The sequence below is a fragment of the Ursus arctos genome, unplaced genomic scaffold (genome assembly GCF_023065955.2).
Source record: "Ursus arctos isolate Adak ecotype North America unplaced genomic scaffold, UrsArc2.0 scaffold_32, whole genome shotgun sequence".
In the NCBI taxonomy this organism is placed as follows: Eukaryota; Metazoa; Chordata; class Mammalia; order Carnivora; family Ursidae; genus Ursus; species Ursus arctos.
Window position 1 is genome coordinate 29062084 of NW_026623008.1, and position 27013 is coordinate 29089096.

Below are 27013 nucleotides of genomic sequence, written 5' to 3' on the forward strand. Positions count from 1 at the left end.
AATAGTGAATATGCCAGGAACTGGAAGAAATGAACAAGCTGGAATTGGTACAAATTTTTTATATGGTGTCTTACTTAATTCACCTCCTTACCCCTTCCTGGTCTGGCTGTAACGCAACAGTTACACCGGGCCCTGGATACTTCTCACCACGAGAGAGATTTGTTGGTATGAAACACCACAATCAAAAAACCATCTTCACCTAGGCCTGGATCACCTACTCTAAGCAGAAATGGGCCAGGAGAGATGTCTGGACGCAAGGCCTGAAATTCCTGCATCAGGACAGAGCCTGAAGTGCTAAAACCTAGAGCCTGTTAACCCTAGGAAGCAGCTAACGAACTGGGCGCTAGAATGATCAAGCGAGACAACCCGTGTCCCATCACCCCACCCTCCTCATATCGGAGGCAAATAAAAAACTGATTTTGGAGTAAATACATTTATTGATACCCATTTTATATAGTTCAGTGAAATAATCTATAAATATAAAAGCATTTTCTTTTGGATATCACCATGGTCCATGTAAATACTCAACAGTCAGAATCATCTGCAGGAAGCACTCCAAGTCACACTGTTAGGTTTACAGACCTGAATATACATATTTCATCGAACAGTGGCACTTATGTACTCAAGTGGTCCAGTGGCTTTGGAATACAGGACTACTGGGCATGTCGAGTAAAAACAATGTGTCACTTTAAATCAATGGACAGGGTATCAACCACCAACAAAAAGAAACAATTATGAATTAATATCCTAGGTGAAGAAAGTACCACAGTTGACACTCGGTGTCAGAATACTGGAGACAAAGTCTGTTTAACGACACATGTTGTGGCGCCATGTGCTCTCTCCAACTCCCAGTGGACAGCCCACCAGTGCCTTAGGGTCATTCGTGGCCAACAAAACAGCAATTCATAAAGAATCTAGATCGCTTAGAATAAAAGGTACGTAGCGGCTGGTACCAAGTCTAAAGAAAAGTGAGCTAAGTATTTCAATGACATAATGAATTTCTCCCCTGGAAGGAGGAGATTGTGGGGAAAACAAATTTTTTAAATTCCCATCGTTACACTGATCATGATCACTAATGGAGGAGAAAGAACCCAGATATCTGGTACCCAAAACACAGGTGCAAACTTTCTCTTCTGTTTTGAAGTTTCTTCAACACTTCCAAGAGAATTAATGCAGCGGCCACTGTTGAGCCTTGCTCTCGACCTGATGCAGCATAAAACTTTCTCGTTTCCTCAGTAACAAATACAGGAATGTCCTTTGCTGCGGTCAGACCATACGTCTTCTGAGTTAGCAAGCAAATGCATTTAAAACGTCTTAGGTGTGCAATGTCCAAAACTGAAATCTGAGAGGCAGTGTTAGAACTTAAGCGAGGCAGGATCCTTAGAGACTACTCAAATGAAAACCTAAGCAAGGCGTCCTTCTATTATTTCCAACTGGTAACTGACAGCAACATTCTCTGGTAGGGATGGGTAAGTGGTGTTATCTCCAGGTCCAAAATATCCCAACTACTTAAAAGAGGACTCCAAAGAGGAGAAAGACACACTGAGTTCTGTAGTCTCTAGAATTCTTTTTTGCCATTAAAAAAAAAAGAGAGAAAAAGAAATAGTAGCTTCAGTTGCACACCACTGGTTGAAGGGGTTTTCATCCGAATGAGAAACTCTACCCCTTGTCTCTAGTGGGACAGGCCCCAGGATTCCCACAAGCGGCAGCTCCCCTGTCCCGCAGCACGTGGCATCTGACCCTGGAGTGAAGAGTAAGCTGGCACAAAGCCCCGACAGCTGGAATTCAGGCTAGATGGCATTTCGCGGCGTGCCATTGTGTGCCAGCGCTTTCAGGCTGGGGGCACTGGTCTGGTGACCACAGCTCCTGTGAGAAGTCACACCCACCTCAAAAACCTCATGAATAGCTTTCCGGAAACAGTGGAAGTTGTAGTCTATTAAACCTTTAAGAGAGAAAAAGAAGATCAGAGACCCCCTTGAATGTCAATTGTGAAATTATCTATTAGGAAATATTTGGTGACAGAAGAAAATAATGGGTTATGTATTAAAAAACACAACCAACTGAGGAACTTTCTATGCTAGAAATGTGATAAAGCATCTACCCAAACTGTTAACACTGGCTATCTCTGGGGCCGGGGAATGTGCTGAGTAAATAAATAAAACAATTAGGAAGGTAAATTTGCCAATAAAATCTAAAGTGAAAGTAAAATACTTTTCAGTTATCAAGGCTTCCCTTTCACAAGTCTTTCCTGCAGCCGGTGAAGAGCTGAAGGGAACGGCTGGAGCAGCAGTCTGGCACACTGCCCAGTGGAGCCCTGGGGTCGGGGAGGTACCTGAGAGGCCCGCCCTGGCCAGAGCCCCAGGCAGCCTACACCTGCTCTCCAGGCAACGCAGCGCCTTCTTCCTCTGTTTCATGAACTGGCTTCCAAGTAAGATTTTGGTCAAACAGCTCTGTTTTGTGAAAGAAATGGCCAGTTGCCTACCAAAACTCCACTTCCCCCTTCTTCCTTAGTAAGGGAAACCCAATTCAGATGAACAGGATGACGCTCAGCTGAAGCACCCCCTTCCCAGGATTCCTTGCAGTGACGTGTGGCCACGTGACCAGTGCTGGCCACCGAGATAGGTGGAAGCATGGGGACCTCTGGGAAATCGCCTTAAAAGGAAAAGGACGTATTCTTTCCCCAGCCTTGTTCCTCCTTACTGTGTGGAATACGGAGCTCCAGGAGCCATTCTGGACCATGAGGTGACCTTGAGAATAGAAGCCAGTGAGAAGAAAGGCAGATCAGAAAAAGCAGCATCAACGCCCTTGAGGATACTGGGACATGAAGACGACCACACAAGAAACAAAACAGTATGCTGCCAAAATGACTACAAATGTCAAAGAAGTCTACAGGAAGGAGAGCCCAGTGCAGGGCAAAAGCAGCCAAGAAAGCCTCAGGGATGCGGCAGGACTTTGGGAGTACAGGAAAGGTTTAACTAGGCAGGAAAGAGGAACCATATTACAAAAAAACAGCAGGGAGCTGGCAATGAGAACACAGCACAGGTGAAAGATGGGAAAGAAACTGGTGTGACTGGAGATAGGGGCAGAGAATTCTCCCTGGGAAGAACTGGCAATCAACTCTGACTAAGGAGATTAGAGCAAATCCAGGAGGTCCTTCAGACCCAGGAAGAAAAAAAAAAACTACAAAAGTTTTGGTAAGTTCACCTACATTAAAAATGACTTCTGTGAAAATGGTAAAATAAAATTGACAATCAGGGAAATCTGAACACTAGCCAGAGATCTGACGATATTATGAAATCGCTGTTCCATTTTTTCATGTTTATTAATGGCACCATTTTATTTTAAAAAGAATGCTAGCTCTTAGAGATACTTGCTAAAATCTGTAGAGACAAAATTATTTGATCAAGTCAGAGCTTTGTTTTAGAATAATCCAGTAGGGAAAGAGGTATAGAAAGAAGTAAGATTGGCTACAATTTTGGTAATTATCCAATCTGGGTGACAGATAAAAGGGGTTCATTCTGTTACCTTCTCTACTTTTTTATGTTTGACAGTTTCCACAACAAAAGGGTAAAAAATAATAACTTAGCTGGTAGGATAAACAGAAAACAGGACTGACCATATGCTGGTGATGGCTGAAGCAGGAGGATGAGTACCTGGACACTCACCGTGTTGCTCTACTTTTGTACCAAAAACTTTTTTTTTTTTTTTTAAGATTTTTATTTATTTACCTGAATGAGAGAGAGAGCGCGAGCAGAGGGAGCGGGAGAAGACGACTCCCTGCTGAGCAGAAAGCCCCATCTGGGCCTCGATCCCAGAACCCTGAGATCATGACCTGAGCCGAAGACAGATGCTTAACAGACTGAGCCCCCCAGGTGCCCCTGTTTTTAATTTTTAAGACTAGAATGGAGAAAAATAAAGAACTCCTAAGAAGTACAAGGATAAAGGTACACGAACAGGTAAATTACCAAAGAACCACCTGACCTGGCAGAAGAAGTACCTGCATGAAGCAAACACCTGCCCCAACTAGTAATTAAAGAAGTAAAAATTAGAACCAAATGAGATACCATTGTACACCTACCAGACTGACAAGCATTATCAAGGACACGAAGTGACAAGAACTCCCACACGGTGCTTCCAGGGGCGAAAATGGGAAAGCCACTTTGAAGAGCAATGTGTAATACGGCTGAAGATGTAGGAACACATCTCTGTAAACTCCACTACTAAATGTATTCTAAGAAACTCTCCACACGTGCAAGGGCAAACGTGTTCATTTGTTACACCTGAGTACTTGCTGCAAAGCTATTTGTGATTTTAAAGATAACCTAAATGTCCAGCAGAAAGAAAATAAATTGTGGTATATTCAGTCCATACAATATGGTGTGGAGTGAAAATGAAAGAATGAACTAAAGCTACATGTTATCAACACAAACACATCTCAAAGAAGACCTTAAGTGAAGAGAGTGAGCAAGCTGCACACTTACAACTTTACACCATTTACATAGAGATGCACAATACAAGACTCTGTATTGGTTAGGAAGATACAAAGTGAAAGAATACACCATACGCGGGAAAACTAAATACTACATTCAACACAGCACCAAAAAGACTTCCAATGGGACACACATAAAAGACAACTGTCTCTGCCATGTTTTAGTTCGGAAGCTCAAAGGTGAATACACACATCTTTGTTTATCCAAAAATTTTGGGTATCTGATGTAGTTCATTAATATTAACATTAGTGAAATAATATTAACTCGTTCAATATTAAATTAACATTAAAAACGCAGACCGCAGAGCAGGCACTTGGTGCAGTGAACAACAGAGAGCTATGACAGATCCTTGAGACCTTAAACAACACGATGAAAGGAACTTTCTGAAAGCTAGTCTGCCTTTGGAATAAAAGACAATACATACTAGCCCCTCAAAACACATGCTGAGCGCATCACCGCAAGCAGGCCATCACTGCGCCACCACGGGCCTGCAGGGATGAGGACCTGAACTGACAGTGGGAATGGAAAGGAAACCCAAGAAACAAATACAATTTGGTGAAAATTCAATGTAAACAATACAGGAAAAGAATGGAAAAAGGGGAACACAGAATGCCCTCTGTGAAATGCCCTGCAAGGGCCCCTTCGCAGTGCCACCACACCATCACCTGACTACAAGATACCTGAGCCCGGACACCGGGCAATGTCGTAACTGGTAACCACGCTAGGGTAGCCAAGAGGGTCAAGAAACAGAGCGGAAAGAGTCATCAGTTTTGACACCATGTACAAGATGATAATCAAATCTTTAAGTGAAAATGTCTTACTAACAGCTGCAAACATGGGACTGGAATATGGGCCCAGTCAGAGCTGGAGAGCTGAATTTTTCAATCAACCACATAGAGAAAATGAACTGACCATGGCTTGGATGAGCGGACCAGGAGAATAAGTGAAGAAGGAAGCAAAAAGACATGGCTCTGAAAAACGCTCAGAACTGAGAAAAACAAAAGAAACAGAAGAGGAGATCAGAGAAACAAATACATAAACTATAACTTGGAGAGCTCAGTTATAGGGAAGCAAAGAGGGACACGTCAAGCGAGGAGGGACTGGCGGGGTGACACGCTTGAGAAGGCCGAAGAGGCTACAGAACGAAGAAAGGCCGCTGCATGTAGCAAGAAGGTAAGCTGGTAACCTGCCCCCCTCCGTAAACAGCCCAACTGCAGGCACTCAGACACGTATTAAAAGGACCCAAAATAAGAAAGGCTGGAATTAAATACCTGATTTAACATAAAAGATCAAAAGAAGGATAAAGTCTGGACTATACATGGAAAGGAAGGGACAAAAGTAGTTTGCGCTGATAATCACCTAACACTGCAATATTATTTTCTCTCATTTTCAAGAACCTAATAAATTATTACGAAGAACTTAACATAGAAACAGCCTTTTAAAACGCCATTACCTTTTCGTTCAAAACTTTCTTCCCTAAGAATGCAGACCAGTGCCAAAAATTTAGTCACTTCTTTTAAATAAAGGACAGTCGTATTATTCAGCTTGATAATTGCCATAGATTCTTTGTCATAAGCACTTCCACTGCCATCTTCCTTTAACCTGTTTTAAAAGAAAGTATTCATTACAGGTTTCCCAACGAGGTATTTTGTCACATTTAATTTGCACAATGACAAGTCTTTCCACCCAGTTTCCCAAGCGTCTTTTAAGAAAAAATATTGGCTTAAATATACAACAACAGAAGTTCTCATTTAAGAAATAGGGCTCCCAGGGACGCCTGGGTGGCTCAGTTGTTTGGGAGTGTGACTCTTGATCTCAGCTCAGGTCTTGATCTCAGAATCATGAGTTCAAACCCCACGTCAGGCTCCACACTGGGCACAAAACCTACTTAAAAAAAAAAAAAAAGAAAGGGCGCCTGGGTAGCACAGTCATTGAGCGTCTGCCTTTGGCTCAGGGCGTGATCCCGGTGTTATGGGATCGAGCCCCACATCGGGCTCCTCCGCTGGGAGCCTGCTTCTTCCTCTCCCACTCCCCCTGCTGTGTTCCCTCTCTCGCTGGCTGTCTTTCTCTGTCAAATAAATAATTAAAATCTTTAAAAAAAAAAAAAAAAAAGAAGAACAAAAAGGAAAGGAAAGGAAAGGAAAGGAAAGGAAAGGAAAGGAAAGGAAAGAAAAGATAGGGTTCCCAGACAAGGATGCAATATTCCATGCGTGCCCACCTTCATCTTGTTTACCCAGCATACACAGAATATAAGTTTCAAATCTTCCCTCATCCTAATCTGTATTGACACAGTATACAAATAAAAAAGGACCTAACATAAGAAAACTGCCATTAGTGAAAAAGGAGTAAGTATAAAACTAAAATTAATACAGTCTATAAAGATACTGTGGACTCCTGATGCTTACAAAGTGAGCCTCCAGGGTCTGAAAGCTATTGTTTTTGCTAGAATTGTCAGAATTATAAGTAGTCCTCCTTCATAAGATGTAAATCAAGAGTCAAGAAGCAAATATTACAAAGTACACCAAACTGCATGCGTGGATTGTGTTAAGAATGAGATAATGGGTATTTTTTCTTCTCTTTTATAATGTGCCATATAATGTATAAAGTATTTTACAACGCACCTTATACTGAAAAAAACTTTGCAACTAAATTTGATATTTTTTTTTTTTTAAGATTTTATTTATTTATTTGACAGAGAAAGACAGCCAGCGAGAGAAGGAACACAAGCAGGGGGAGTGGGAGAGGAAGACGCAGGCTCCTAACAGAGAAGCCTGATGTGGGGCTCGATCCCAGAACGCCAGGATCACGCCCTGAGCCGAAGGCAGACGCTTAATGACTGCGCCACCCAGGCGCCCCAAAATTTGATTTTTAAATTATAAAAAAAGCAGTTATGAAATTTTGATTTCTTTTAAAGAAAACACAAATGTTCTATTCATCCATTTTTAAAATTAGGAATGGGAACATGAAGCTTTACCGAATGATAAACAGAAAAATCACATTTTCATTATGGAAAAAGAGCAAAAGAGAGCATGTAAATCACAAAAGTGAAAAACAAATAGAAGATAGGAACAGACAGGTAAAGAACATGTGAGAGAAATGCATTCTCCTACTCAGTCAGCTGGAGAAAGACACCAACAAGTTAGGCTGAGACCGAGGTGAAGGGCAGGGACAGAAAGATGAAAGAAGAGTTCAGACCGGGTGGAAAAGGGAACAGATAAAGGACACAGAAAGCCAAGGTTATGCAGAGCATCAGAAAGTGCCTTGGGAGTGCTGATGTTAATAATGTGAGGGGGATCAGGGCTATTAGAAGCAACAGAGGTTGTTGGCTTTTGAAATACCAGTTATTCTCCAAAGTTTTCACTCGTCCTCTGGACTATTCCACAAAATCACACCTTTGCTGGCATTTATAAATCTCTGTATGGAGTTCGGTGAATTTACATAAAGAAAGAGTTTACATTTTAGAAACTTATTTTGGGGGGTGCCTGGGTGGCACAGCGGTTAAGCGTCTGCCTTCGGCTCAGGGCGTGATCCCGGCGTTATGGGATCGAGCCCCACATCAGGCTCCTCCGCTATGAGCCTGCTTCTTCCTCTCCCACTCCCCCTGCTTATGTTCCCTCTCTCGCTGGCTGTCTCTCTCTCTAATAAATAAATATAAAAATCTTTAAAAAAAAAAAAGAAAAGAAACTTATTTTGGAAGCTCAGATGTATGGGTCAAATTTTTCTATGTGTAAGTCCTTTTGACACCCAAAATTCTGATTTCCTTGCTTCTTAGCTCTCTGAAAGATTAGGATCCCTCATTTCCATAAAGCCTGAACTTAAATTAGGAACCAGTACTTACTCTGTTATTCAAAATAAATTAATATACTTTTTTGATCTAGCAGAGTCCCTAAGGGAGAAGACACCATGCAAGCCCCCCAAATAATGGCAGGAGAAACCTTCAGTGATGATTAAATCTGGTACTAGCACACTTTTTCAACTGCTCTTATCCATCCTCTGAAGCAGTTAAGACCTAGCAGTCCATCTGCAGGGAAATCAAGCTCCAAGTGGAAACACTATGGTCAGAACGATTCCACCCCACACACTACCTGCTAGAGGCCTCAAAACTAATCCCGCCGACAAACTGAACTGGTAGTCTTCCACCTGTCCGAGATCTTGCAGAAATACATATATCTATATATAAATAACTTACCCATATATACAAGACACATCAATTACAACATCAATCATGTCACAGCAAAGCTCATAAGATTGCATATCCACAGGGGAACTGTCTGTTGCAATGTAGATTTTGCTGACAACATCGAAGAGAAAAGCTTTTTCAATACCTGAATTCTTGGAAAAACAAAATTGGGAAAGTATTCAGTTTTAAGAACCAAAATTTGCAATTTACCTAAGATCTTGAAATTATGGATTAACACACAAGGACATTTGTAATTGTATAACCCAATATCAAAGAAGCAAATAATATTTGGTTGAGAGACACTTCTGTTATCCAAAGAATAAAAGTCGAATCATTTCTCTGCTCTGATTTACTGACTTAATTGCACTAAATCTGTTTTTTCTTTCTCCTCTACTTAAATGAATTATTTGCTAAGACGCCACCAAAAAAATTAACAAAAAAAATCCTCCAAAAATCAAGCCATGCTACATTTTCAATAATCCCTTCTTGTTACAATAATCAACCTCTGATTTGAATAACCTTGCTACCAGAAAGGCTGTCTGTGGCAATTAGCAAAACATAAAAGAATTAAGTTTGATATCAACATCTAGCATAACCCAAAAGCCCAAAAGAACTGGCGATCACTACACCCTGAGTCCTTCAAAGTAATGTCTAGACAATATAATAGTTGAATGTTATATTTATTGAAGGAATATCCTTTTTTATTAAGCTGAATCCTCAAAATAAGAAAGGTGAAATATGATACTACGATTACACTTAGCAAGGAAAGGAAAAGATCAATTTTTCAATGTGACCTCCTATAAAGCACAGATTAAGCAGGATTTAAATTCCCAAAACCCAGACTTTTCCAGTTACTACTCTTCGTTCAGGAAACAGATGTCATGATTTTTTTTATCATGAAGGTTTTTGTTAATTAAGCAAGCATGAAGAAATTTTTCACTTCATTTTAAGATCAAGGGTGACCACTAAGGAAAGAACTCAGAAAATAACTCAAGCCTTTTTTTTTTAACGTTCTTATGATTTATTTCACATGTTTAGTGTGTCAGTGGTCTTTCAGCCTGATTCAGACTAATTCAAGCCATATTTTTGGAGAACCTGGTAACACAAATATATTCAAGAAAATGGAATCAGAAACTATAGTGAATTAGCTCACTTACTGATATAAAGATATTTAATAGGTTTTCCAAGGTCGGCAGTTGTGGGATGAGTTTCTGCACCACCTTACTAAAGGCTTCAAATATTGAATGGTCATAGATACTAGTCAAATAAAAGCTGAAAAACACAACAGAGTTTGATTAATTTGAAAAATACCTTAAGTTCAGTGACAATTATAAAATACAAAATCTTAAGTTTCTTAAATATTTGATTTCACTAAGTTCAAATAAAGCCTTGTTATCTTGCCTATCATCCCCACGTTCGAGAAGACAAATGCAGCTCCCCACCTGGCTTGTAACCATCCGTCTCCTTACAGCATCTACAGAAGAGGGCAATCTCCTAGTACCCAGGAAAGCATTTTCAGATGCAGAAACCTGAATATTCACCTAAGTCTTTGCAGCCTAATCCAAAAAACCCAGTTTCTTAAGCCCACAACTGACAAAGACCACGATAAAAACCAAGAGGGAGCACAGAGAAGGGTGACATTTAGTCAATAAGAATGTAATTCAGCGGGTATCTGGGTGGCTCAATTGGTTAAGTGTCTGCCTTCGGCTTTCAGGTCATGATCCCAGGGTCCTGGGCCCCTGCATCCAGCTGCTTGCTCAGTGGGGAGCCTGCTTCTCCCTCTCCCTCTGCCTCTGCCTGCCACTCCCCCTGTGCTCTCTCTCTCTAATAAATAAAATCTTATTAAAAAAAAAAATATTCACTACAAAAAACAAAAAAAAAAGAATTCAATTCAGGTCTCTACTAAAATGTCATCTCCTCAGAAAGCTCTTTCCTGACCCTCCTACCTAAAACAGCAGCTCTTTCCCCTAATTTTTCTTCATAGCACTGATAAGTACCTAAAATTATACTATACATTTATTTGTAAGTGCTTTTGAGCTGTCTCATTCATCAGAATGTAAGTTCCATGAGGACAGAGACTTTGACGGTCTTGCCATAACTACAACCCTACTCCTGAACAGTGCTCATAAGTATTTGTTCAATAAACAAATGAACACAATTGATGCTCAGAATTTATGTAAATGACAGAATTAGGAGGATAGGAGCTGGGGCCCTATAAAGAAAATGGAACAGGAATCTGCCTAAAAGGACATACAGTGGAGAGGTAACATCCATAGATTTAACAAAACACGTATGAGAAAGAGAGACCTTTCACATTTTAAACAATACAGACACTTTTACCTGCTATTTTTAGCTCAGGGAGTATACTCCTCATTATCTGTTTTATCTGTTTATTTGTAAGTATATATTACAAAGTCAGAAGCACAGAACTGTGGCTATCACACTTTACAGGCAATTTAAAAATACTTTCAAGAAGCTGACCTAGGAATCTAACCCTATACAAGGTAAGTCTCAACTCTAGATGTTTGAGCAATGAAACAAGTATGGCCAAGATGACCCCTTCCTAAAGGCACTAGGGACAAAGGAATATTTTATTGTTTCCTTTAGGCAAAAAGGTTAGCAATGTGGGAAGGTCCTCAGGCTTGGAAGGCCTCTGAGGCTTGGAAGTAGATGGGGACATAGGGAACCTGCGACATACAGGGCATTTTAGTAAGCTGGGTTTCTGGAAACCAGAAATCGAATACAGCCTAATCCACAGGCATGCTGGTAATTAATAAAAGCTGGATGCAAAGATTCTACAGAGATTAACAAGGCCTAGGGCCCTCTGAGGAACTAGAGAAAGGGATGGCGTACACCACTGGGGTGGGACGCCCCAAAAAGGGACAAGGAAGTGGAGTAAAGAGGATTAGGAGAATTCCCATGTGCACTAGGGAAAACAGGACAATCATGGCCTAAAATCCATTGTTAAGAGTAGATTCCCAAAAAGTAAGACTGAGGAATTTCATAGGGAGCCACTTTCACTTTCTCTTACAAATATTGCTGAATTTTTTTAAAGCATGAATTACTGATAAATATTTTAAAATTTCAATTCAGACAAACTACAGATCAATGAGACTTTTTCTACACAACTTCCTAGAAGAATAACTGAAAGACCTTGGAGCCTGAGGCCCTAGGGAATATTAGGGGTAGGAATGGGGGGTGGCTTGAGCCTATGAGGAAGTCACTGTAACAGACCAGGGATAAGGAAATAGCTACACGTGTGTCTCCCCTGCTTCCCCTTTAAGCTGTTTACATCATCAAGAGAACATTTTCTTGGGTACTTTTTATTACTCATATCTACCTATACCACCAAAAAAACACAAAATATAGAAAATATTCCTCATGCACTTTCAGAACACAAGAACATAAATCATCAATCCTATCTAGTAGTTGTTCTTTAATAATAACTCCTTAATGGTATTTAATTATGAATCAGCAGTTCTTTAAACCTAACAGGAACCCTAAACAGAGTTATAGAATAAACCCACCTAACCCAAACGTTAGAGATTCATAAAAGCATACACTGTTTTTAAAAACATACACAAGATACATCAGAGCCCAGGTTTGAAAATGTACCTCTTTAAAAGGCTCTTCCTACTGAAAAAAATACTGTGAAGACTCAAGCTACAGAGTTCTACAACAAATGTGACAGAGTCCTTGAACTGAGGCAAAATGAAAATAAATAAATAAGTAAGTAAATAAATGATGAAATCAAGAGAGGGGAGTCCCAAAGCAGACTTATGCCATGAGGAAACAGGCTGATTCCAATCTCTTGAGATGAATTTCTAAAAGCACCAATGGAAACACTTCACATGACTTCAATCTCCAAGAAAATGCAAAAAACTGGGAAAGTAACTTCTCAAATACCATCGGGCTCCCAAAATGAATTCAACAAAGAAGAGATCAAGAACATTACAGATTTGGGAAGGGTATACCAGTAACAGAAAGCTACGTGTTTGTAATGACAGAGATGGGAATACATTTACACATTTTTCAGGGCTCTCATATCAAACACACATGTTGTTACCTAAGGTGGAGTTTTTCTAGCCCAGCATCTGCAAGGTCATCATTGGCCCTTTGATGAATGTCCCTCTGTGTTTCTATTTTGTGATCATCAGACAGACCATCAACTTTGTGAATAAAAACCTCAAAATTCATGTCTGGGTTAACTTTGTAGGCTTTAGAAACAGTAATGTGAAGTCTTGTTAAAGCCTCCATGTAGTCATCCTGTAAGTCAGAACAAAATATTTTTTAAAAAGAAATCTTATAAAAGTCAGTAACGAGTTAAGAAAGCCTCAAGCCACCTCTTTCCCCAACCACAGAAAATATATTATCCTGATTATTCATGAATACTCCAAACATTCAAATACATTAACTTAATCTAAATCTTTATAATCTCTCCAAATAAAAAATTCATTTACCAAGTTAATGCTTGTAATTTTTAATATTGAAAATATAAGAAAAGGAAAAAGAAAATGGACACTTCTTCCCAACAGAATGTTTTATAAGTAATCCCAGCTCTGCCATTTACTAGATGTGTGACTTTAAGCAGGTTGCTTAAACTTGTGATCTCAGTTTACTCATCCGTAAAATGGGAATTACCGTACCTACCTCACAGTAAAGAATAAAGTAAATTGGATCATGTATGTGAAAGCATCCATTACAGAGCCTCTCAATCAAAAAGCATTCCTAACTAAGGTAGAAGCTTCTTAGGGTCAGGGACATGTCCCATTCATCTCGGGGCTTGTCACGTGCTAGGCCCTCAATAAATGTTTGTCGAGCCAAACTCAATTTGGACAACCAAGAAAACTATTCACTTTAGTATTCACTGACTCAGTTCTCCTATTCCTCATTAGATTATGGGCACCAAGAAGATCTTTCCAGTGAGTGACATCACTGGTGTAATAGTTAATGAAGTTCGGCAATATCCACTCTGAAAAGAGTGGAAAACTGCCCATTAACTAGAACTCAAAGATAATAAGCCACTATCTGCTAACCATCGCACATCCTGTACTTGCACAGTGGCATGCCTGCTCCCAACACACCTCTGCAGTTCCGTCTCCCATGCTGCTGGGAACCTACCCGCAAAGCAGCTGCAGGCAGCACATGATAAAGAAGATAAACACCCTTCCTTTGTGTCTACATCTTTTGACACCAGAAAAAAGAAACAAATGTTATTATTCCCACTACCTGTGCATCAATGACGTATATCAAGGCTCCTGTTCCCCTGAAGATCATCTCGTAGTCAAAAGTTGGGTCAAAAAAGTCCATTTGCCCAGGAAAATCCCATATCTGGAAATTCACAAAGGAGCTATTGGAAATGTCATCTTTATAAATCTTGTTGGTACTTTCCAAAAAGAGAGTCTCGTTGGGTGACATTTTATGAAACACCACCTGTCAAAAGAAAGAAGATAATTTTATACCTATTCAGCTTTGTATTTAAAGTTCAAAATTCCACCCTGAATTAACATAAAAAGAATTTGATCCTATAGCAAAAATTTTTAAAGACATAAAAAGTGAATGGTGTATCATCAGTACTCACTATCCTTTTATTTCTGAGAGATGAGAAGGCACCAAATTACTTTCCATCAAGTCTATTTTGCAGCTGAAACTTTTCTGCTATTTTCTCTGCACATAGTCAATCCTCGTAGTAGCATTGTCTCTCGTATCAATTGATTTTGTTTTCTGTTAAACTGTATTAATTCTGCCAAAATCTGCTTTAAGATTATAAAAGCTTATAGCTAAAGTTTAAGAATTTTTGTTCATTGAAAACTTACTGGAATGCCTTTATCAGGCTCTGAAAATTAGAAAGCTAACTGACTAGACTCTGCCTTCACTAAATTTGCAGTTTTGTGGTAGAAATAAAACAGACAGTAATTATACCAAGTAGAAAATGATACTGCGGGGGCGGGGGGGGGTCAGGAGAGGAATTGACAGGGAAATGACTGCTCCCATGAGAAAAGAAATGGTAAAAGTAACTGTTAAGAATCAGGATAATCACAATCCATACAATTCTAACCTAAAGCTAATTTGTCTCTCACTGTTACTTTCTAGAAAAAGAAATTGGGTAGTTACTACCAAAGTTTAGTCAATGAGTAACAAGTGAGAAAATTAAATTCAGTTTGCTAAAACCCTCCCATGAATTTACTCAAAATATGCTGTAGAGGTGAGAAGATAAATAAAACCCAGCAATCCAGTAAATTCGGAAGTAAATAAAACACAGTAATCCAGTAATTTCAGAAGAAGGCGGCTACTTTTTAAAACCATCATGTTTACAAAATATCACACAGATTTATTTTGGATAGACCTTTGCCAACGGAGTGGAAAGGGCAGCAGACCAGGTATCTGGCGTTTTATTACCAGCTCACTTGGGTGTGAGGGGGATGGTTAATGGAGGAGGCCAACCTTGCCTCAGTTTCCCCCTTACCAGAAAGGGTCTAGCCCTCCATTTGTTCCTGACAGACCCGAAGTGAAAGCAAATGCACTGACAAAGGTCTGCAAATATTCTCGAGGTCTCCTAAGATTTTTGTATCCGCACACATAACAAGAGGGTCAATCACCAGCAATTACACTCGCCCGGCCCCAAGTACTAAAACTGGTGGAATAACAGCTTCCCCATCCCCAGTGAGGTTAAATCCTCCTTCGTAGTAGTAAGCATTAAAACGGCCAGTGACTTAGTCACAGCTCTTCCTGACGCTGCTCCCTGGGGCTCACCTGGGAAGCCCTGCAAACTCAGGTCACCTGAAGTGAGAAAAATACACAAAAACCGGGCAGGAGAGGGAGTCGGACAAGTTATCCAAGTTGGAACTGCAGAGTACGTCTCAGTTTCGGAAAAGACTCTGGGGTTGGGTCCCAGGGGGCGGAGGTCCCGGGCGGTGCCACCGGCACCTGCCTCCCTCCAGCCAGTCTCGCCTTCAGGGACACTCCGCCTCGGCTGACTTGGGCGTGGACTCCGAGTCGGGGTCCTCCGCGGGCCGCGCCTCTGGCCCCGCTCCCCAGAGGACTAGAAATAGCGCGGTGGGACAGCCCTGCCGGCCAGCCCGAGCCGCCGCCCTCCTCCGCCCCCCCCCCCCGTGCCCGGTGGCCACCCGAGCCCCCGCGAGGGGGAGGGGGGCCGGGGGACCCGGCGCGGCCCCACTCACCTTCTGGATGGAGGACTTGCCGCTGCGCCGGAGCCCCATGAGCAGAATCCTCGGCTTGGAGCTGTCAGCGCCCCCCGGGCCACAGCCTCCGCCGGCCCCCGCCCCAACCCCGCCGCCCGCGGCTGCCGCCTCCTCTTCCTCCTCCTCCACGCCGTAGCCGAAGTCCTTCGGAAACGAATCCGCCGCGCCGTAACTGCCGGCCAGGGGCGTCTCCTCCGCCCCGTACTGCAGGGACATGGTGCTCGAGCCGCTGCCGCCCGCGCCCTGACAGGCCAGGCCAGGCCAAGCCAGGCCGCCGCCTCCCCACTCCGCCGCCGCCGCCGCCGCCCCCGGCAGCCGCCACCGCCGCGCGGCCCGCCCCCTAGAGCCCGGCTCTCATAGGCTCCGTACCGAGGCCCAGCCCCTCATTGGCCGCCCGAACTGCCACTCGGAAGCAGCAGGGTAGGTGGTGCCCGTCACGTGCCCGGAATCACCTGACTTGGAGCCGTGGAGGGGGGAGGAGGAGTCACGAGGAGGGTGGCCCGGCCGGCCGAGCCCTCTGCCCTCCGCCCTAGCGAGCACCTCGGTCCTGCCCAGCCACGCGCCTTACTCCTCGCCGCTCCCCTGCCTTCTTGGGAGCTCTGGAGGCCATCGCAACGGGAGATGCTCTCTGGGCATTTGGGGAAAGAACTGATTGTGCTCTTACAATGGTACTCGCCCAACCAGTATTTACTGATGCCCGCGATGCCCTGGGGGGGCAAGGGACACAAAACTGGAACGGACTCGGACCCTGCCAGCCCTCAAGTTGCTCGGAGATTAATAGAGATCGGATCTCTGCGTAAGTAACTTCGGTACGAGATATGAAAGGTCAAAGGTACAGATAAAAATGCTCGGGAGTTGGGAGGGTGAGAAAGTCTGTAAGGAGGTGGCGTCTGAACAGGTCTAGATGGATGGATGTGGTTGGGATATGCAAGGGTAGGAAGGAGGAGCCAGCCTGAGTGAGGGTAAAGCCTCAACCAAAGGCAGAGTCATGGGTGTGATACAGCTGGCTCTAGCAAGTAGCAGGAAAGCAAATGCAGCCAAGCTAGAACAGCTTATCCTCCCTCTTCAGCAAATCAGACGGTTACTACTACCAACCATTACCACTTAAAACTCGAAAGGACTCAATTTCCCCTCCTTCCCACCCAGTCTACTTTTCATGTAACTTATACCCCCCCATAGATTAACATTACATATTCCATGACCTCAGATCACAGACCAAGGGAATGAATAACGAAAGCAAACTAAAATGGTTTCACCAAATACGCCTAAGAAAGCTAGAGGAATTTTCACTCTTGACAGGCTTTAGAATTAGAAATTTGACGAAATAAGGTCCTCCACTTAAAATGGAGGTGATGGCGGTGGCACTGATTTTCCAAAGAAACTAACTTCTCGATTATGAAAAGAAAGCATGTTCTTGCAGGTCTTGGACTTAATTTTGTGTGAATACGTAAGTTAAAGGTAGGACATATCCTTAGAGGTTGTCTAGTCCAGTCTCTCTCCTAAACAGAGTCCACTCTGTAGCACCTCCAGCTGATAGATAATGCAGCATACATTTCAGTGTTCCAAGGGAAGAGAGCTCACTATCTCAGAAGACAGCCACGTCCACTGAGGTAAAACTTTGTTTGAAAGTCTTCTATTTAGACCAAAAATCACACCCACTGGAGCTTAAAATGGAACAATACAGGAGTAGTCTTCATCTTTTTCACGACAGCCCTTCAGATATTAGGTTGCAGTCTTCATGACCCACTAAGTCTTCTCTGTTGACGTTAAACACTCCGTTCCTTTGACCATCCCTTCTCTGCTGATGTCCAGTAGAACTTTCTGTGATGACAGAAATGTACTACAACCGTACCTTTCAAGATAGTAGCCAGTGTGGACTGAGCATTTGAAATGTTGCTACCATGGCTGAGGAACTGAATTTTTTTTTACTTTAGTTGCCAGATGTGGCTTGTGGCTACCATATTGGGCGGCACAACCTTGTATTTTCAAGTGCCTTCTCCCTGTTGATCATTCACTTTTTTACGTGCATTTGAGATTGTCAACATCCACCAAAGGCCTGTCACCTACAATGCACCAATACAGCCTTCGGGATGCCCGTTTAGCACTTGGACAATATTTTCTATTACTGCTTCCCAGAATGGAATTTTTTTTTTTTTTTTTTTTAACTATCAAGAGTATATGTGGTTCACACTGATAATCACTGGAACTAGTATTTTGTCAGCAATCCTAGTGCCTAAACTTGTACCACTGCATTTTTTAACCTAAATATAAGGCTTGACATTTCAGCTTTTTGATTTAGGCCCAGAAGTTTGGGGTACTCCAAGTTAATCATTTTCAAACTTGTTTCAATATAGTTTACCAGCCAGCCAACTTTGTGGCATTTACAGATTTGGCATTACACCATGTGACCCATATGTAGTCCTTTATAATTTACAAGGTACTTTTCGTCCATTATATTTAATTTGATCCTTACAACAACCCTGTGAGGTAGGCAAGATATGAAATCCACATTTTATAGATAAGGCAGCTGAAGCATAGCAGGAACTGAATGGATGACATCTTTTTCTACTCCATTAAGCATCTTCTTGTACCTTCTCTTCATCTATATCCTTGATAGAAATGATGAAGAGAGGACCTCCAGAGGCCAGGCTGACTCTGAATTCTTAAACAGCACTGACTGCTATAGCAGTCTAAACGGGTCAGTTCCCTAGTAAAAGTGTGATTATCCAACCCACTGGTTGCCACGCTGTCCAAAAGGATGGTACAAGAGACAGTAAACTGACTTACATAAACACGAATACCAGTCCCATAGTAGAAAAGCAACTGAGGGCTGGCTGCCAGAAAAAATTCTACTTGTCTGTATTCCACAAAGGGACTGTCATACCAACTGCTTAAAGAAGCCAAGTCTCCCTCTCTTTCAAAATCCCCATGGGGCCATGTTTTATTGTTCTTATGGTTCTGAGCACTTCCTATCCCACATTGTAATTTTTATGTACATGTCTTATAACTAACTTCAAGTCTTTCATCTCTGTAACACCCAGCACTCAGCCTACTGCTGAGCATGTAGGAGGCACTCAAGTTGGTAAAAGATAAACCGATTCAAGTGACTGTTCCTCCAACAGTATCTGGCCCACCTCCAAAAACAAACTTGTGACTAGAAGAGACACAGACCATTGCCACATTCTTGCCAACACGACTGATTAAAATGCCCTTACAATTAGCTTGGTCACAGTTCTGAGCAAGTGCTGAGGCTTTTGCTAGTTAAAGCAGCTTTCATTGGAGCGTTCTGTTTTCTACATGTGTTTTGACCAAAGAGTAAAGACAGGTTCTCTAACAATAGGGTTAGAATACACAAAGTAGGATGATTCTTAATAATGTCAAGTCAATCAGTAAGGAAAATCAGTGACCGATAAAATGAAACATCGGAACCTTAGGTCTTCCAAAAGAAAGGAAAAAGACTAACAAGCAAGAATATAGTGCTTTACCATTTACAGATCTTTCACATACATTCCATTTGACCCTCACAACAACCCTGTGAGGTAGGCAGCACTGATGTTATTCTTCTCATTTAACAGATGAGGAAAGTGAATCTCAGAGCAGTTAACTGAAGTGCCCAAAGTTCTACAGTTAGTAAATAATTTGTATTAGTATCAGTCTTTGGCCTAAAAATTCAGCACCCAGCCTCACCTCATACTTGCCCTACCTACTTCACAGGGATAATGAAGATAAAATGAATTCAAGGCTAGAAAAATACTTTGAGGGAAAAAAGCACTATATAATTATACCCGCAAACTATAGTTTTCCACGATATATGGCTCATTCCCCTTCTTATCCCAGCTTGTGCGTGAACCCAGAATTTTACATTGCCTCAGTTCTGTGCTCAACTAAGCAACTCAGTAAGGCAGGGGAACAGTGTGATCCTGTTTGAAGTTATATAAATTACAGTCAGGGTAACTGCTATACTAATAGCAAATTGAAAAACAACGCAGGCCAATGTGCAGCGAGGACCCACTGAAACACAGCAAAGCAAGGCAACATTATCAGATAGGGCATGATTGCATAGAAGGAAACGTGGTGTCAGAGTTCAAACTGGCACACACATGGTTATCTAAGGCAAAGTGGTGGCAAAGAAGAGTTATTTGTTCCACATTATATAAACAAGGGCAGAAGATTGGTGGGAACCCGTGCAAAAGCATCTTCTGTCACACAGATCCCTCCAGCTGCCTACAGAGGATATGAACAACAGTGTCATCTTCGCTTTAAAGAAGGACTGTACCTGTGCTCATATCCCGCACTAAACCAAGGAACAGCTCCATGCTGAATTTCCTTGGCTAAAATACAACCAGTACCATCATTCCTAGTCAGACTAATACACAGAATGTCTTTTTAGGTAATGAATTAGATGGCTGTGTTTTGATTTTTTTTTTTCCAGGATTCACTTTGGATTCTGCTTTTAAGACCCAAAGAAAGTTATATTGAGTTTTTATTGGTGATTCTAAGTATATGTGTTTATAACAGTTAAAGTGTGATAGGTGAATTCAACATATTAAAAGAGTTCTAGAGCATCTGTTCAGAAAAGATTATATACTATACAAACTATTCAAGTCATACAAAACCATTTTTTCAGTGTCTTTTCAACTGAGAAGAATCCTATTCAGCACGCTTCTCCTCCTGAGGTGGTTCATACTGAGCAAGCTATAGGGCAAAGACAGAGCAGTTTAGGTGAATTTTACTCTAAATTGGGTAAAAAAAACTTAATAGTAACAAAACGAGTAGTTAACTATTATATTCAGTTTAATGACTGAATCAGTAACTTTATATGAATATCCTATCCCTTTTTCAACCATTTAAGATTAATACAATTTAATGTTTAATACAATCAAATGTAGTGAAAATTCTTTTCATATAAACCTTTAAAATTACTGGGAAACCAAAGCTGAATTTCAATTCATGACTGCACTGCTCAAATACTTGATCTGCAGTAATCTATCTGTATCTTCCCAAAGATGTTGGTAAGGTACTTACTCTTTCTCTTTACCAAAAGTTTACTGAACTTTCTCTTAAGAAGCAGAAAAAAAGAATAATGTAACATATATTAACCGAGCCAGTCAACGAAGAGGAGCTCATGTCTTTGACTCAAAAGGTGCCAAAGAGTTAACTGGTATTTGTTTTGTGGGATCTTGGGTAATTTAACATGCTGCATTCTCTATTATGCTAAGCTGTGGTTCCCTGCAAGAACACTAAGGCTAAGATTTAGGTTGTTCCAATTAGCTGTCAGATTTGAGAAGGTAATTAGACTTCACTGTGCGTGAGTTTCCTACCCATAAAATGGTCCGTGCACCTGTTTCGCTTATCTCGCAAGGCTGTTGAGCAGATAAATCCCCTTATGAGAAATGCCTAGAGTAATGTAAAACGTGGTATGTGATTCAGAACGTGGAAGAACCTCAAAGACGTAAACTGGACTAATTTGAAGTTTATGAAAATTCTCAAAGCAGTTTCAACAAAGAAAAAACTTGAGTAGACAAAATTAAGTGCAAACACATTTATAGAGATAAACACATTACAGGGCCAGCACATACGGCCATGCAGGTTGTGCACTGCACAGCTCGAAGAGGAGCCATTCACAAAGCATTGACCTACAATGACCTACTTAGGTCAGTTGCTTATGACTCCCAGAAATCTCCATTTACTCACGAAGTAGCATTAACCAAGGTTCTCATCTTTTTTTTTTTTTTTTTTTTTAAAGTAGGCGCCATGCTCTGCGTGGAGCCCAATGCAGGGACTGAACTCATGACCCTAAGATAAGACCTGAGCTGGGATCAGGAGTCAGCCGCTTAACCGACTGAGCTATCCAGGCGCCCCTCTCATCTTTTTCTTGATGGAGGTTCCCAAGAACCTCTTCTTGACCACACGTTGCTTCTCCTATTCACAATTTGTGGTTTTCTAAATAGGGCATCAGGTCAGCCTTGCAGTGAATTGAGATTATTTATCCTCCTCCCTCCCCTACTATCCATTTTAATGAGGTTTTGATCTTATAATCATTAAGGGTGAAATTATTTTTAACATGAATTCTTTTAAGACATTTACCTTTGTTTTCAGTTTTTTATTTTCTTCTATAATAGCTTCATATTTCTCTTTCATTTCTGCCAATTCTAGGCGAAGCAGCTCTATTTCTGGATTTTCTGGGGTAGCAGCTCCTAAGTGATGCTTTAAAAAACTAATATCAAAGTTAAGAATTTACTTGAGCTGAATGAAACTAATGAAATAGCTCATAGTAGTATCAGTATCTCCGATCATGGTCACCCCACCTTACCACCAACATTTACCCAGAGATCATCGCAAAACATAAAGGAAAGTAACTTTTTCAATCGTCAAAAATATTTTAAATATTATCTATGTGAAAAAATAAGAGTTCCAAAAATAAGTCCTTTTTCTGATTTGAAAGATGAAAAGGATACTCCAAAGCACTATTAGGTTTCTCTGGTTCTTCATATAAGGCTACCAATACTGCAAATCAAAAAGCAGAAAAAAGCAACAATTAAAGTCTTAAATTTGAATGACTGAATTTATATAGCCCAGTAAATATTAAATGCCTATTATACGCCAATCACATTGCTAGGACTGCCATACCATGGTAAACAAGGCAGATAAGGTCCCTGCTCTCAACAGATTTACAGTCTAGTGCAAAAGCAAAGAACTAGACAAAAAAAAAAAAAAAAACCATCAAGCAGCAATACAGGATGATGGATTATGGGAGCACACTGGAAGACCACCTAACTCAGCCTAGGGCACCACGGAAGGCTCCCTAAGGAAGGGAAGTAAGACCTGAGACTTGGCTATGAGGGTTTCAGATAAAATGGGAAGGTGAGGGGGTGGGGAGGGCAAGAGAACAACACATTGAGGAACTGAAAATTCAAGTATGGCTAGATGGAGCTGTGAACAATGTGGCAGGAAAGGAAGCTGGCAAGGTGGTCAGGACGCAGACCAGGGAGGATCCTGCAAGTTCGGTTGGACTTTGATCCTCAGAACAGGCATATAATTAAACAGTTTTAAGCAGGAGAGTGACAGGATCGCTTTTGACTGCTGTGTGGAAGATCCAGAGTGGGACAAGGACGAAGGTAGGAAGAGCAGTTATGAGGCAGGCGTGGTAATCCAGGTGAAAAAGATTGTAACCTGCACTAGAGTGATTTGGGGGTGGGGGGATGAAAACAAAGTAGATAAATTTGAGAAAAATTTTGGAGAGAATCAACAGGGCTATGGTAATTACTTAAAGGAGCTTTGAATTCAAAATGTGCTTCAAGAAGAATTCCATATACAACATGCTAAATAACCACCGACCAAAAACCTTACCAGGAATCAACATGCTCATATCAACATTAAAACAGATGTTTTAGTTTGTATCCAACAGCTTATGTCAGCACTACCTTGCTCATCTTCTATTGAACAATTTCCTCCTAGGATTTACTACTCAGATAAAAATCTCTCTAAACCAGTGCATGGAACCCTTTGAAAAGTGACAAAAGCCAAAAAAGGTAACTACACACAAAAAATGTGCAGCTCTAGACTCCAAGTTAAGAACTGTTGTAAAACAACTTACACGCTTCCTTTTTAGTTTTTAGTTTTAATGGTTCATCAAAATAATATAGACAGTATGAAAAAATTGAATGGCAATGACTTTTTAACAACCTGCTCTGAGTTCTGATAGTTACTATTCTAAGTATACTTAGAACCCTGTTTTTTGAGACATTGGTGTATTTACATCACCACCGCCCTCTCCTTCCAGTATGTTTTTCTTTAAATAACACTCAAACCTATTTCTTCTTCCGTTAATTTCCACTGATCTCTGCCATCTGACTTTATAAGACATGAATACTCTTACCTTTTCTACCTCTTCTTCCCCACCCCATTTCTTTCGGCTTCTAAATTTCTGTCAGTGGTACCATGAGGTTGATAATTACAGAACATAATGTAAATGTCAAGTTTCCTGTGCTTTTCTATAGATGAAATATACTTCCTTTTAATCAGACAAGAACTCGATAGCCAGTGTTTCCCTTTTTGCCTTAGCAGGCGGGATTTTTAGAGGTTGGTATGGTACTCAAAATAAATGCTTCTTTTTCCAAATGACTTATCTTTATCTTTAGCCATCCTTATAGTGTTTTAATGTTAGAAGCAGTTTCAGATCCTCTTGAAAATATGCTGTATTATAATTATAAATTAAATATGTGTCAAGTACCCATGCTTGAAGCTGAAAATCAAATTTTAAATAGGTCACATCAGTAGAGACTTATGTTCAGTTGTCTGATATTATTTAGGAGACTGGAAATCTACAGAGAGTGAGGAGTTAGATGTGAGCAAGGGAAAAGAAGGCTTCAGGGGTTTCCAGCCTCATGAAGGAAGGGCCATGTATGGCCACAAAGCTGTTACCTCCTGCCAAGGTCACTTCTCTGCCTTTCAACATTCTTTTACTCTGTTCAGCCACTCTGGGCTCCTTGCACTTCCTGGAACTCTTGACATCACATTTCATTCAGATCTCAAATGTTACTTCTTAAGAAAGACCTTCCCCCACCACCCCTTATAAATGGCACACCCGTTGCTCTTCATCCCATTTGCTATGTTTTTATTTGTAACACTTCCCACTGGCTGGCACTGTGTATTTATTATCTGTCTCCTCCAACTAGAATATAAGCTCATTCTCCCCCCCCCCGCCCCACTGCTGTATCCCCAGTGCCTAGAACAGAGACATGAATAAGATAATGAAAGAAATGAACTCATGGAGTTTTTTAAGGGGGTGGGGGATCAATGAAATTCCATGCTTCTGTGGCTCTTCAAGAGAGAACAGCACAGCACTTTCATAGAGTACTCCTGTCATGTTTGCTGAAATTTAATTGCAAAGAGATGAGGACACTAGTACCTGAACCTAAGGTAGGTAGCAATTCAAAATTGTCGGCCCATGCATGGGAATTACAAGTCCTGTTTCTGCTAAGACCCAGAGTTAATCTCCCAGAATTTTCTCCTAACCTTTGCTTCTGGCCAAAGAGCGGTTACCAGATTATTTCCCAGACACTTCTCATGTGGACCCAATCATCATCCCTGACAGCTCTTCTCTTCTGTACCCTTGAAAGTCCTAGCCAATGAGTTGAATGATACATAGCAGGCATTCACATTATTGCTGAGTTAATGAAATAAGCAGTACCCCAACTATCTCTTGGAACTCTCCAGTTTCAAGCTCCTTACTCATCTTAGGTCTTGAACCCCCTTGGAGAAAGAGACACAGTGTAACAGCTTCCATCTTAAAAACTGTAAACAATATAACCATTTTCATGTGCCCTCAAGCTCTTTAAACTGTAATTCTACTTATGAAATCTGCACAGAACAGGAATTGGTATAGCCTACGAAACGGGTTAAAAAACCACAGCCAAATGAACTATGAATCGCCTACTTTGGGGATTGGGTTCACTTAGTTATTTGATAGGCAACTTTGAAATCTGGTAATTTCCCCACTTGCCCTTTGTTCGAGGGAAAATGCTTCTTTACGTAATTTTGACTCTGCAAAAACTGTAAGGAGGGAAGAATTGGGATCGCAAGGTCTTTAGCAAACAAGTTCGCTGCGACCGCTCGAGGCAAAGCAACGGAAGTTGGAGGGACTTTGCAACAGCTGCAAGAGTTTCACTCCCCGCCCGGAGAGTGGCAGCGTGAGCGAGGCTACCCCAACTCGGGCGGCGTCCGACAGCCAGACGTGTGCCAGTCCCTGCTGAACCCCGAGGCCCACCTTGCTGGACCCCAGACAAGTCCCACCTGTTCCCCCTCCTTCCCCACGCCTTGGCCGGTCAGAGGCGCAGCGCCGAGGAGCACGGCGTGGACACGAGGAACCCTCTCCTAGCCCATGCTCACCCTTGGTCAGCGTGTCCAGCACCCCCGACTTCTCCAAGTATCTCCGGAACTGCTCGCGCTTCGAGTCGGCGGCCTGAGGAGACACGGCGGGTCAGTGGCCGAAGCCCAGGGGCCGGAGCAGGAAGAAGGCGCTGGGAGTCCGGCAACCCCGCCTCCGCCTCGCTACCTCAGGCCCCCAAAACCTGCGCGCGCGCCCCCTCTCCCACCCCGAGCCGACCAGCGGCTGGCTACCGCCCGCACGCCCCCAGCCACGCCGCGCCCCCCTCACTTTGTAATGGGCCATAGTGACAGCGGCAGCGGCGTAGCTGGCGCCCGAGACCGTGGCTGGCGGGCTCTGAGCAGCACTGCTCATGCGCGGAAGGGCGCGCGCGCCTGCGCACTTGCAAACCAAGGTTCGCGATCGCAGGGGTGTGGCCTGTTTTCATGACGACCAGGACGCTCTGAGGGCCCCATAGTGGGCTAAGCAGAGGGAGGCTGCGTACGCCCGCCTCTCTGTTCCCGGAGCAGCACCTCTCCTTCCTCTTCCGGTCCTCGCCGCGATTCGGTTGCTTAGCGAGGGGCGAGGTTTTAGTAACCGGGAACTAGTGTCCAGGTGGGGCCAAAGATGAGCGTGGCGCACGGGGGCGAGGCCTGCGGAGGCCGTTAGCACTAGGACTGTAGCAGGGTGGGCTCTTCGGACACCGGCCTGGAGCGGACGTGTCTCAACTGGGACCTGAGGAGGTGTGTCACCCTATATGTGCTGACTTCTTGGCTCTCATCCTGAAAAGATGCGCACGACCGACGCAAGGTGGCCCTTGGGTATGCAGTGTCTTGAGAGGAGTGCTTAGAATCGTATGTTTCAGCTCCAGCTTTTACTTTTGGAGTTTGTTTTGTGGCGGGTTTGGTATGGGCCTTTGGAGGGTGAGCAGTAACGTGCTAAGCTTTTGAGCTCTTACTGTGTGCCAGGCACTGTAGTAAACACGTTTCTTACTTTAATTCTCATGCTATTCCTGTAAGGTAGGCACTGTTACTAAAGTGGCGAAGTTAGAGGACGAGGGAGTGTAGAACTACGACTCCAATCTGGGCATTGAATCACGATGCTATGAAGCCATCAATCTTTTTAAGATTTTATTTACTAGATAACGACATTATCATTGTGCTCAGAAGACATCAGGTTGCAGTCAATAAAGAAACTAAATTAAGTCCCAGGGACAAACAATTTAACCATTGTCCAGAAATAAAAGATTAGTAACTAAAAGGGAGAATTCTGT

At 42.2% G+C, this 27013-nt stretch overlaps 2 protein-coding genes and 1 long non-coding RNA gene across 8 annotated transcripts in view; 1 reads left to right on the forward strand and 2 right to left on the reverse strand.

Moving 5' to 3' along the window:
* Positions 1-417: 417 nt before the first annotated feature.
* On the reverse strand, positions 418-16174 carry RRAGC (Ras related GTP binding C). Of its 3 annotated transcripts, XM_026516615.4 has the most exons (9): positions 15852-16174; positions 13900-14103; positions 12737-12936; positions 9828-9942; positions 8680-8822; positions 5944-6092; positions 2701-2747; positions 2333-2450; positions 418-1942 (listed from the first exon to the last, which is right to left on the reverse strand). In XM_026516615.4, the coding sequence occupies exons 1-9, from the start codon at positions 16086-16088 to the stop codon at positions 1791-1793; spliced, it is 1365 nt and encodes a 454-aa protein (XP_026372400.1). In that variant the 5' UTR covers positions 16089-16174; the 3' UTR covers positions 418-1790. The 3 variants fall into 3 exon arrangements, with proteins under 3 accessions (XP_026372400.1, XP_026372401.1, XP_048077707.1); XM_026516616.4 differs by lacking the exons at positions 2333-2450; positions 2701-2747 and having other exon boundaries at positions 15852-16171; XM_048221750.2 differs by lacking the exons at positions 418-1942; positions 2701-2747 and having other exon boundaries at positions 15852-16173.
* A 3157-nt stretch (positions 16175-19331) lies between these two features.
* On the reverse strand, positions 19332-26136 carry MYCBP (MYC binding protein). Of its 2 annotated transcripts, XM_026516613.4 has the most exons (5): positions 26032-26136; positions 25764-25836; positions 22331-22379; positions 21960-22089; positions 19332-20567 (listed from the first exon to the last, which is right to left on the reverse strand). In XM_026516613.4, the coding sequence occupies exons 1-5, from the start codon at positions 26113-26115 to the stop codon at positions 20523-20525; spliced, it is 381 nt and encodes a 126-aa protein (XP_026372398.1). In that variant the 5' UTR covers positions 26116-26136; the 3' UTR covers positions 19332-20522. The 2 variants fall into 2 exon arrangements, with proteins under 2 accessions (XP_026372398.1, XP_057161138.1); XM_057305155.1 differs by having other exon boundaries at positions 19332-22089.
* LOC130542273 (uncharacterized) overlaps positions 22083-27013 on the forward strand; it is a 53330-nt gene continuing 48399 nt past the window's right edge. For all 3 annotated transcript variants that reach the window (XR_008956729.1, XR_008956730.1, XR_008956728.1), the window contains exon 1: positions 22083-26561. This is a non-coding gene — a long non-coding RNA (uncharacterized LOC130542273). The remainder of the gene's footprint in view (positions 26562-27013) is intronic.